This window comes from Pseudonaja textilis, chromosome 12 (assembly GCF_049901715.1).
Source record: "Pseudonaja textilis isolate UNSWEBS1 chromosome 12, rPseTex1.2, whole genome shotgun sequence".
Classification (NCBI taxonomy): Eukaryota; Metazoa; Chordata; class Lepidosauria; order Squamata; family Elapidae; genus Pseudonaja; species Pseudonaja textilis.
The window spans coordinates 20,154,710-20,167,216 of NC_142001.1; the positions used below are offsets into that span (position 1 = coordinate 20,154,710).

The 12,507-nt window shown below is 48.9% G+C and overlaps 1 protein-coding gene across 2 annotated transcripts; it reads left to right on the plus strand.

Moving 5' to 3' along the window:
• Window positions 1-2,829: 2,829 nt before the first annotated feature.
• MOSPD1 (motile sperm domain containing 1) lies at window positions 2,830-10,623 on the plus strand. 2 transcript variants are annotated; one of them, XM_087940827.1, is made up of 7 exons: window positions 3,012-3,168; window positions 3,768-3,963; window positions 6,137-6,403; window positions 6,731-6,806; window positions 7,638-7,861; window positions 8,305-8,466; window positions 9,497-10,623. In XM_087940827.1, exons 3-7 carry the CDS (start codon window positions 6,250-6,252, stop codon window positions 9,526-9,528), a joined length of 648 nt encoding a protein of 215 aa, XP_087796953.1. In that variant the 5' UTR covers window positions 3,012-3,168; window positions 3,768-3,963; window positions 6,137-6,249; the 3' UTR covers window positions 9,529-10,623. The 2 variants fall into 2 exon arrangements, with proteins under 2 accessions (XP_026572383.1, XP_087796953.1); XM_026716598.2 differs by lacking the exon at window positions 3,768-3,963 and having other exon boundaries at window positions 2,830-3,168.
• Window positions 10,624-12,507: the final 1,884 nt, after the last annotated feature.

Consider the following 12,507-nt stretch of genomic DNA (forward strand, 5'->3'; position numbering starts at 1 on the left):
GCGGCAGGCAGGGCTGTGGAGCCCGAGCGGCGCTCCGAGGGGACTTCGGGGGATGATTGGCAGCCGAGGGAAGGGGCGGGGCCAGGGACAACGCGGCGGCGGCGGCGGCGGCGGCTGCTCCTCTCCGCAGAGGGGCCGGGGGGAGGGAGGAAGGAAGGCGGACGGGGGTCGGGCTCCGTCGTGAGAGGTGCTCGCTTCGCCTCCGCGGGGCGGCATTCAGGAGCCATCCGGGGGGTCCTTTTTGCTCTGTCGGGCCTCCTCCCGAGTGGGGGGATCCGCAGCCCCACCCCGCAGTTGCGCCTCGAGAGGCGATCTCCTCTGGGATCGGGCCCTTGATAGGATCGCGCTGCGCCGGAGGGGACCCATCGCAGCCCTCTCCTGCGCGCTTGGAGCCAAGCCGACGTCCCCCCACCTCCTGCTGCCCCCAGAGGCCCGGCAGCCTCGTTGCTTCCCGGGCCATGCCCGCCTCTGCCGGGGTCTCGAGGCCGGGAGACCCACCTCCCCGCCCCCCGGCACCAGTACGACCGGTTGGGCAGGTCGAAGCCTGGGGAACATTTCGGGGGTTCTTCGGTCCACGCATTGCCGAGCCAAGGCTGCGTTCTGGCGCCGTGCGAAACCCCCAACCAACCGGAGGCTTAAATCTGGCGGGGTCGGTGATCCCTGCATTAGCCGCCTTCCGAGCGCCTCCATCCAGGCTTGGGCAAGTCAAAACCTCGTTCAGGCCAGCCTGGCGGATAAACCGGCCCAGTTTGCCCAGCCGCTTCCCCCAGATCGGCTCTTGGAAGCGAACGAGGCTAAAACGTGGCTCTTCCGATGGCTTCTTCAACCCGCAAAAGCTTCCGCCTTAAAGGTGGTTTGTTTGGAAGCGCTCCCGTCCTTGCCCTCCTTTGTGGGAATGGCTCATTTCCTGTTTTCCCTGGCCTTTTGCGTTGGATTGTTATGCCAGGTCGGACTGGAACACCAGCTACATAAAATAAAAAGATTCTTGCCCTGAGAAAAATCTACTTGCGGGTCCTTTCAAAAAAATAAGTATCCCAGACCCTTCACTCAAAACAGAATTGCTTTGAACATATACATGTATATACATGCCAACTGTACCTCGGGCAAAGGAAAGAAAAAAATATTTACTTTGGGGATTCTCAATATCTTTTTTTTTTTTGTACTCGTGGATCTTTGCCATTGGTGAAAAGCAAAGCTGTTTGCGGCAGTGTTAAATAGAGGTATAAATAATATTTCTTTTCCTGAGCTGGAATGGGGGGTGTATAATTGGGGGTGACATGACATGGGGCTTCACCGGTGGGGCAGAGCAACAAAGGGGAAGCTGAACATTAGTCACTTTCTTCTGATCATTCAGTAGATTACAAAAATGTAATCCTTATCTGGTGTCAAAACAGCTTCCTTTAGATCTCAGCGAACAAGTGTCTTCTTGTAGGGTGGGATGGACTTTCCCTACCCAGCAAGAACAAGGTGAGAAATACAAGACACCAAGCAATTTTCAAAAATGAGCTAAAATTTGGCTACGGGTATTAGATGCTAAATTAAAGTATTGATTCCTCTTTCATATACTCCCACCGGACAGGACATGGATAAATGAAAGACAGCAATTGTGGAGGCCAATCTAGACAGTCTTCCTAATCCTTGCCCCCTCCACAAAAACAAAGAGAATCATAATCTTAGCACTAAAGCCATGTTTACCTGTAGCTTGTCTGACATTACCCATAGCTGGTATCCAATTGCCAAATGTGACCTTAAAAAAACTATACAACCTGCTCCACCGTTTTGCAGAAAAATAACAGAGAAAAAATGTATTGAGAAAGAATTGCCATTCAGGTTTTGTTGTTGCTGTCACAGAGATGACTAAACTGTTCCGTCATTCACTGTTTTTGTTTTCAGAATTGCTTCCGTGGTGCAATAGTGTGCTCCCTTGGTAGAATCACTTCAACACTTCTGAGGGGAATGATAATGATTTAATTACTGTTCTAAGAGCTGTCTTTATAATGAGATCCGTGCAGCTTTCTCCATAATGGACTTTAGCTTTGCAGCAGCTTCTAGTGTGATTTGATTGCTTATTGTACCCTACGACTATTATTCAGTGTACCTTATGATTCTTGATAAATGTATCTTTTCTTTTTATGTACACTGAGAGCATTTGCACCAAGACAAATTCCTTGTGTGTCCAATCACACTTGGCCAATAAAGAATTCTATCTATCCACCCATCTATTCTATTCAAAAACTGGAAAGGTTGGATCCCCATCATGCGCTATGCCCAGACCTAGGGAGGCCTACTGCAAACCTGCATATCAAAACCCCTTTTTGCATTGCTGTCTTATTTGTGGCTGTGGAATTCTGGGAGTTGAATGGGGAATTCTGGGAGTTGAAGTCTTAAAAGGTTGGACACCCTTGGGCTAAACCCACACTTGGTTCTTTTGGGGTCCTCGGTTAGCGCTGTGAATTGTGGTCAGCCTTGACAGTTGTACCCCACTGGGAAGCCCACCGTGGCTTATTCAAGAAATCCCAGTCAAGCCAACCAGGTCAATGCATGAAGAGGGAGGGATCCATTGGGGAAGCCAGGTCTCCTAGGGGCTTCCCTGTTTGGCCCACAGATTTGCAGCCTTCCAAGGGTCCCCTCTGCAATCCAGAGGAATTCCCATTCCTCTGGATTGCAAGACCTTTATGGACATTACGTGTTTATGTTTCAATAACCCGTCCCCCGCCATTGAGGCGGACCCAAATGAAACCCACCCGCCTCTGCTCTCCAAAAACAGCCGTTACAAATGGCGGTCCGGCACCCTGAGGGACGAAGGGCGCATGCGTGGCTTGGTGACCCCGTCTCCGACGCCACCGCAGGAAACGGCCTCTGCGCGCGCACGTTCTTGCGATCGATTTGGGGAGGGGGGAGAAGGCGGGAAAGAAAAAGAGAAGAGGCGGTGACGCTAAAGCGTAGGTGCCGCGCAGGCGCAGTGGCTCTGGTCCTCGCTCAGTCCTCCACCTTCCCAGCGTCCTTCGGTTGTCCCGGTGACGTCAAAAGGGGGGACGGGGAAATCGAGACTGGCGAACCGGCCCGCTGAGGAGAAGAAGGCCCGGAGCTGGCGAGGCGGGACGGCGGCGCTTCTCTCCGAGGTTGCCGCCCACAGACGAGTCCGGGACGGCGAGCATGGCCGGCGGGGTGAGCGAAGTCCCCTCTCGTTGGGTTTCTCTTGAAGGGCGGGCGGAGGAGAAGGAGGAAAGCCCGGAGGCTCGTGTGAGCGCGTAGACGCGTGTCAGCAAGGGAGACCCGTGTCGGGACCGCCCTGCTTGGGTCTCTCCGCCCGGCCACGGAAGAGGGAGGGGAGGGCGGGGAGGAAACGAAGGAAGGAAGGAGAGACCCACCCACCCACCCCTCCGAGCCCCAAAAGGGAAGGTGCCCGAAATGGGGACTGATAGAGGGGCGTCTCTGGCCGGGGTCGTAGTCATGGAGGAAGAGGAGAGGGGGCTTTTGAGGAGGGGGCAGTTATTAAGAGCCTGGGGGATGTTTGGGGGCTAAGAAATCCAGGCTCCGGTGCTGGGATGGGCCCCTACCCTTGGAGTGGGTGGGGGTCCTCAGGGATTGCCTCAGCCTGGGTGGGGGTCCTTAGCAAGAGCTGAGGGAGCTGCAGCCCCCTTTCAGAATAAAGTGGGGAGGGGAGGCCTGTCTGAACCTTCCTTGGGAGCAGATCCTGGGATTGGGGTCTGGGGGGGGTACCTAGAAGCCCCTTCCCCTCCTCCTGTTCCTGACCATCCCCTCAGGTATGTCTGAAAGAGGACGAGGCTGCTTCCCAGCCCCTGGATTTGGGAGATGAGATGAGAAACAAAGAATCCAGGCTGCCCTGCAACTTCAAGGGTTCCCAGGAAGCTGGTTTCCAAGAAGGGCAAGATGAGTCATGAAGGTGGAATCAGAACCAGCTCTGGTCACTTCCTGCCTTCGGTGGCTCCTTCACCGAGGGTGAAAAACATTTCTGAACTGTCTGTGAACTTTAGAGGTTAATTGAAGTCAGTAGCAATGGCAGTCAGACTTATATACCGCTTCACAGTGCTTTCCAGTCCTCTCTAAGCAGTTTTACAGAGTCAGCCTATCGTCCCCAATAATATGGGTCCTCATTGTACCCGCCTTGGAAGGATGGAAGGCTGAGTCAACCTTGAGCTGGTCAGGATCGAACTGCTGGCAGTGGGCAGAATTGGCCAGCAGTGCTGCATTCAAACCATTGCGTCACCACAGCTCAATGAAGTGACTCTGTCTTATTTCTCCATCTAATTTAGTTGGCCAGACAAGAATGAAAAGTAATTTCGAACTATCTTGATAAGTAGACAGACAGACAGATAGTGATGGAGAGATGGAGGAAGAGATGGAGATAGAGAGATAGATGGAGGGATAGACAGATAGGATAGGCCAACTGCTGAGGGAAATTAAAGTTTCTATGTTAAGACTACACATAGTAATTTACCCTGTGTATTATAACAACATGAAATAGAGCCAGCAGAGGTAAACTAGTTTTGATATCTTGACGGGGAAAAGCTGTAGGATAAAATAGTGACAATTTAGATGAATATTAGTGATTATCCCCAAAAACATATACGGCAATCTAGACCTTCAGTGGGGTGGCGATGTGTGAGGTGCATCTGATAATTTTAATTTTTTTTTATAGATTATCTGCTTTCACATAATGCTTAAGGAGCAAGTCTGCAATGCTTTCCATTTGGATGTGTTTGGAGATTTCTCTTGCTTCTAGATAAATAAGGAGATTTTTTTTTTAAAAAAAAAAGTCATGCTAGTGAGATGAAGGAGACTGTTGATTCTTTTCTTTAGTGGGATTCAAACTCTCATGTTCTGCTTCTTTGCCTTATAGCTCCAGCATGACATTGGCTGCTCGCAGGCATCATCTTCCTTCCTGTCTTGGCCAATTCCCCCAGATTTTTGATGGGGGGCTATTTTCTTTGCAGGCATGCCGTCAAAAGAAATATCCTCCTCTATGTTGTATTACTCAACAGGTAGCTGCCAGGGCTGTTAAGGAGGTGGACTGTGTGGCCTACAGGACGCCTGCAGTTATAGGCTTAGCAATGGAGGTCCAGTTTATCTGCTGGGGAAATGCGCTCCTCCCATTCAGTTCACTGGTGGCTTCCAAGCGTAGGCAGTTTGTAGAAATTACCTCCAACATAGTCACTGACAGGCCAAGTATTTAAGGATATTGAAGTCACGTTTGTTTTATTCATGTATATTTGTTTGTTTATGTGCTGTTGATTGGGGGTGTCTTGTCTCTGTAGGCTGAGCTCTTACTTGGTGCTCTAAATGCGGTTCGGGTCTGCTTCTGGCATAATGTAGGGATTAAAAGTTCCTTAAAATAGGTCGGATGAGAAAAACACAAATTGCTTCTATCCAGGGTGGTGCCATTTCAATAGGTTGGTTCACTTTAATTATTAGCTTTTCCTGGAATCGTTGGTTTATGCAGTACCAGATAGGGGGTATATTTTTCAATGATCTTGTTGTGTCCTTGCAGGCTGGCCGGCTTCCAGAGCAGACTCGTTGGGGTTTTCTTTTGTGCTTGAACGAAGCCGTGCCTCTAAATTACCAACAGCACCTAAAGAATCGAGTCCTAATAATAAGATCCGACATTCAGAATAATTGTGGGCTTTACTTTTCCATCCCCAAACAAGAAAAAGTGGCCCAAATTCCCCTGCAGGGGTTCAGTAACAAGAGCTTGGCCTGCAGCACCCCAAATTTCAACGTGCTGAGGATTTTGTTTCGCCTCTCAGTCTACAGACGACACATTTATGTATCTTTATGTATACTGAGAGCATTTGCACCAAGACAAATTCTTCGTGTGTCAAATCACACTCTATCTATCCACCCATCTATTCCATTCCATTCCCATTTCATTCTTTAAACTGACTGTTCCTTAGTATGATTTGATTGCTTATTGTACCCCATGACTATCGTTAAGTGTTGTACCTTATGATTCTCGACTCTTGATGAATGTGTCTTTTCTTTTATGTCCACTGAGAGCATTTGCACCAAGACAAATTCCTTGTGTGTCCAATCACACTTGGCCAAGAAAGAATTCTATTCTATTCTACACAGAACAGCAGCCGTTACATTCGCCGTCTCCTCCTTCTGTTTGCAGGCTTATCACAACGCTCTCCGAGTCTTAAGTCGCTGTGAACAAGAAGTCTTTGGAGACTGAGCTACCCACCTCCCCAAGTGCTAGAAGGACCAGGAAAGGAGGACTTGGTGCCAATGCAGCAGCAAAAAAGACAACCAGAGTTAGTGGAAGGGAAACTTCCCGTCTTTGTGTTTCCTACCGAACTCATCTTTTATGCCGACGACCAGGCGACGCACAAGCAGGTGTTGACTCTCTACAACCCCTATGAGTTTGCCTTAAAATTCAAAGGTGGGTATTGAAGCCTTGCTGGGGGACTGGGGCGGGGGGACCAAATTGTACTGAACGTTTAAATTACAGAATGTAGGGCAGAGGTCTCCAAACTTGGCAGCTTTAAGACTTGTGGACTTCCAACTCCCAGAATTCCTCAGCCAGCATAGCTGGCTGAGGAATTCTGGGAGTTGGAAGTCCACAAGTCTTAAAGCTGCCAAGTTTGGGGATCCCTGATGTAGGGAAAGGGTAGAAAGTATGAATAGCCAATTCAGAAGATCAGGGCATGTATCTGAACCTTTTGGTTGCTGTTAAAGGCCTGTTGCTAACTGTTTCCTTTCGTTGCAGTTCTATGTACAACTCCAAATAAATATGTCGTGGTGGATGCGGCCGGCGCGGTGAAGCCTCAGTGCTGCATTGATATGTATGTAAACATTGTTTCTGGGCTTGCTGTGTAGTAGCTAGCAATCGCCAAGCTCCTTCCCGACACTTCTTTAGTCTCAATGCTACCTGACGCTTGTCCCAATAAATAGAAGTTATAGAGCAGGGGTGTCAAACTCGAGGCCTGTGGGCCGGATGCAGCCCATGGGGTGCTTAGATCTGGCCAGTGGGTCTGCCCTAGTCCATGGATCCAGCTCTCCCGAGCTCCGTTCGCTCTGGCAGGACGTTGTAGGAGGCCGTCGCAGCAGAAAACAGAACTCAGGAGCCCGTTTTCTGCGGCAGAGTGCTCGGGCCACCACAGGTGCCCCCTGACACGAGTGACATCAAGCTGGCCACGTTCAACCCAGCCCCTCCCTCCGAGGTCAAACACAACCCTGATGCAGCCTGGATATATCGTAATTCATATCCTCCAATGGGACACATCCGTAGCCCAGAGTCATCTATCAGGCTGTCCAGTTAGAATTGTGCGCAGCAGAAACTTGAGTCGCCTAGTTACTATCTTTGAAAACATTTAGGGAATGCAGCTGCCACACTGTTCCCCCCACTCTGTTGGCAACTCTAAAAAGACCATAGAAATATTGTATGAGTTGACATCGAGTTTGACACCCCTGTTACAGAGCAGTCCCTTGGGGGTCCTCTGGGTAGAAATGATCTGTTCACACCCTTGTCCCAAATACTTTAGCGCCTACGAAATCTTACGAACGGTGTTGGCGGAGCCTATTTCTCTCTCCCTCCCTCCCTCCCTCCCTCTCTCTTTCTGGGGAATCGGCCTGTAACATCCACGGGGTCTTTTTTCTCCCTCCCCCCTTTGCAGAGTGATACGTCACCGAGATGTCCGACCTTGCCATTATGGAGTCATCGATAAGTTTCGGCTCCAGGTCTCTGAGCAAAGCCAGAGGAAAGCCCTGGGAAGGAAGGAAGTGATTGCTACTCTGCTCCCCACCGCAAAAGAGCAGCAGCAGAAGGAAGAGGAAGAGAAGAGGCTGAAGGAGCACCTGGCTGAAAGCGTATTTCTGGAGCAGGCTCTGTGTCAGCCGGGTAAAGGAGCCCCCATTGCACCGTTAACTCAGCCAGTTTCTCCTCCCCGGCGTGGCCTCTGCCGCCCCCTTGAGCAGTGGAAATGCGTGGGCTAAGGCGCCATGACTCGTTATGCAGCTCCCTTGGAGACCCAGGGGCTCTTGGGGACACGGCACTTCCATGTGGCTTTCATGGAAGAGTGTGGGAAGTTGTTTCTCATAAACTCACAATCCAAAAAAAAGGCAGTTGCTTTCACATATCTTTTTTTTTTTTTTGCACCAGTTTGGCACAATGCCGAATTTGATGACCAACGGTAGAGTTTAGCACAGGGTGTCCAGCTTAAGGTCTTTTAAAATTTGTGCCACCAATGAGGTTGGCTAAAATGTACCCTGACATGACAGAAATGCCAACAGAACCAAGGTGCGATTCTATCATCCTGATTTCTTTTCTCCTCTTTCCCCCAGAAAACAGAATTGCCTCATCGGGGCCTAGTTTACTCACCGTCTTTGTGGGTATCCTGTGCATTGCTGCTCTTATGCTTCCCACATTGGGAGAATTGGATTCCCTGGTGCCTCTCTACCTCCACTTGAGCGTGAATCAGAAGTTAGTCGCTGCTTACGTGTTAGGTATGCCCCTTCTTGCTTTCACACGTGTTACAGGGTATGTGCAGCGTTCCTGATTTGTGGGAGAAACGCCATGCAAAGAAAGCCAAGTTACAAAATCCCCCCAGATAGAGTTTTCAGTTCACAACCCACAATAGAGCCCTGCGTTATGGCGGTTAAGTGGGTACCTGACTCGATCTTATGACCGTTGTTACGCCAGTGGTTAAAAAAAATAAATCGCGTGGTCGTTGAACAAATCCGGCATATCCAATGAGTGTTTGGTGTGAAAAGTCTCAAATCGCGACCATGTGAGCACCGGATGTTGCAGCCAATCATAAGTGGCATCTGGTTGCCAGGCTCTCAAATATAATCACATAATTGGGGGGCGGCGGGGGGGCGGCACAGCAGTCCACTGTTCAGGGACAGGTCGTAACTCTTGAGTCCATCATAACTTCAAATGGATATTAAGCCACCAGTCATTAAGGGAGAACACTTGTCAGTGTTGATAACATGGGTAAAATTCAGCATGTGCCAAATTTCTATAAATATAAAAACTGCTGATTGTCAACTCATATAAAATATTTCTCTGGTCTTTTTAGAGCTGCCAATAGAAAGGGGGGGGGGGGAAGAGCAGCGCAGCAGCTTGCAAACCGAAAGTGCATTCCATAAACGTTTTCAAAGATAGTAACTAGGTGACTGAAGTTTCTTCCGTGCAAAATTCTAGCTGGAGAGCCTGATTGATGACTCTGGGCTATGGATGTGTCCCATTGGAGAATAGGAATTATGAAACACCCAGAGGGGTGGGGGGAAAACCAGGGTCAAAGGTGACAATGAATGATGTGACTCAGACTTGGCTACATCCAGGCAGTGCCGGCACTGTTAACTCCCAGTAAATCCTTTAAAGTTTTGGAAGTTTGGCTCAAGACTCATGATTTAAATGGGGGTAACTGCCGGAATCCTGACACTTATATTTGTTATATTCCGCAGGCACAAATAATGTCAATTTAAGCTACAACCCACCAGCAACATTTCCTTTTTTTTTTTTTTTTTTCAGGCCTCATCACCATGGTTATCCTAAGAACATGAATGATATTTTAATGGGATACTGAAAAGTCTTTTTTAAAAAAAAGGTGTTACAAATTCACATCGTGAATGTGAATTGCCTTTGACTCCCGTTGGGCTCATGAAGACGCTACGGAAAAACCTATTCAATGAATTAACAGTATGGGTTTTTTTTTTCTTTTTTAAAAAAAAAATCACACAAAAAAAGCAATGTTTTAACTATGCTTAACCGAAACGATGCCAGCCTCTGCCCACGCTTCTGTTACGGAAGAGCTCTGCAATGCGCGACGGTTGCATCCGCGAAAGGAACCCGGAGCGAATTTTTATCTATTGGCACGATAGATAAATTCTTAACACGCAAGAGACGTTCGGTTGCTTTTAAAAATAATACCCACCTGGCCCACCCTGTTGTCTCGTCATCATGAACCACCCCCCCAGCAGCTGCGCCTGCAATGTTTAACTCCTCCTCCTCCTCCTCCTCCTCTCCCCCATTCCTGTCTTGTGTTGCCATTAGTGCTGAGTGGACTTTGTGTACCGTAGCCGGCTCTCAAGATGGCAGAATCGGAACGGATTACCTGAATGGCGAACATTTGATAAAAGGCGGCGGCGGCGGCAGGAGGCATCGTGTTTACATAGCGATCTAGTTTGCTGGCAGATCCTTCACCAGGGCAAGAAAACGGGGACCGCGCTCGCCGTTTCTGTCCAGTTTCGTGGGCCTCCGTTCCTTGCCATTCGGGAGCTCGCCCAGCTAATTTTCGGCCAAGGTGTTCTTAAACTCGCCTCCCGGGGTGGGATGCAGGCTAACATTCCCTTAACTGGTGCCGACCTCATTACGCATCCAAACTTAAGACAGTGCTTCTGCCCCCCCGCACCCCCGCCTCGCCTCCCTCCCATGCAAGATGTGCTCTTGGCAAAATAACCACAACCAGAAACGGACTTTGAGAATGGATGCCTCTCGCATTATTTGTCCCTGGGAATGAGCGATTGTCTCGGACCGGGCCATTCTGTTTTTAATTCCCTTCCTTCCTCGTCCACCCTGGATTTTTTCCGTAAAGGTCTAATGCACTTTGACTATGTAAGGAATGTTTTGGAGGATTAAACCTTTGCACCCACCCTCCATGTTGTTGTCGTTGCTGCTTTTGTGTGCTTGGCAAGAACCGGTACCCTGCAAAGAACGTCAAAAATCGCTGTCGCGGGTTAGCTAGGTAAAGTTTCCCCTCGCACATACGTGCTCCAAAGAAGAGCCAGCGCTGTCCGAAGATGACGTCTCCGTGGTCATGTGACCGTCATGACTAAATGCCTTTGAAGGCGCACGGAACGCTGTTCCCTTCCCACCCAAGGGGTCCCTCTTTTCCTACTTGCATTTTTTACGTGCTGTTGAACTGCTCGGTTGGCAGAAGCTGGGACAAGCTCACTTCGTCATGCGGCACGAGGGATTCGAACTGCCGACTTTTCTGAACAAGCTCAGCGTCTTGGCCACTGAGCCACCACATCCCAGACAGGTTAGCTAGAAGGCACCACAAAACCCGTGGTATAAATAGTACATATAAACATTTACAATACTGGTGGTCCTCGACTTAACAACTTCAACCGAGCCCAACATTTTTTGTTACGTGAAACACTGAAGTGAATTCTGCTCCATTTTACGACTTTTCTTGCCCCGGTTGTTAAACAAATCACTGCAGTTATTAAGTGAGTCTGGTTTTCCCAGATTCCTGGCTTTGCTAGTCAGGAAGCTGCAAAAGGGGATCAGATCACACACACACACCCCTCCGAGACAACTGCAGCAGTCATAACTACAAGTCCATTGCCAAACATCTGAATTTCTGACTCGGGATGCTGCAATGGTCATAAGTGTGAAAAAAATGGACACTGGTCCCTTTTTTCAGTGCCTTCCTAACTTCAAACGGCCACTAAACAAACTGAGGGCTACCTGCACACCTTCCCCAGCTGGCTGAGTCGTAATGTATTTGTATCTTGAATGTAGGAGCTGAATCAATTGGATGGCTGTTGTTTTACAAACTAGAATAGAATAGATTAAATAAAATAAAGAATAGAATAGAATACCTTTATTGTCATTGCATTCCACAAATACAATGACATTTGAAACAGTGTTCCAAAGAAGAAAGAGAGCAACCGATGATTTTTTGTGCTGCGTTTATAACTCTGGAGCATCTTCTTATCCGCTACAGAGCATCCAGCATACCACACCGTTACACAGTGTGCCAATATGCTCTCGGTGGCAGAACAGTAAAAAGTAACCAGCAACTCCTCACCAGCAGATCCCTCTTTTTCAGCAGCCTCAGAAAGTGCAGGTGCTAATTGGGCTTTCTTTGCAGTGGGCGTACTGTGGACCGACCAAGTCAGGTTGTTGGAAATAGGAGTTAAACCCAGCAGGCCGAGAAGGCAACAAAGGAAGGCCCATTCGTACAATCATTCGCATGCAGTCGCAATTCATACAACCGGTTTAAGGGCTGATGGAGTGGAGTCTGCCCATCTGATCTAGAGCTGGCTCTGCCCTCCGAAAGGGTCGCAATTGTGTTTTGATCAGTCCCTGGTGCTTTAGCCAGAGCTGCAACACTAGATGGGAACTCCGGTGTGGAAATTCCTTCACACTTGAGTTGCCCAAGAGATCAGGTTTACTCAGTGATGAAATCGGGCAGCCCAGCTAGTTTGTCCCGTGGCTTTGTTTACAACTCCAGGAGAGGAAGTACGTTGGAAGGGACATTGGCTCAGCCCAGGTTGCTTTAGCATGAAATCAGCTGGAGAATTTTCTGGGGGTTTGTTTGTTTTTTAACCTCTTTGGAAAGTTTCTTGTAAACAGTTCCTGGAGGTTGAAGCACACGGCGCACTAATCTTGCACTGGATGCAAATCTATGGCATCTCGCTAGGCCTTCCAATAAGGCTCATCTTCAAGAAAGCAAGATTAGCGCAATATTTGAAAAATGAAGCAATGCCACGAGACGAAGAGATGATTAGGAAGATATGGGATTGCTCAGAACT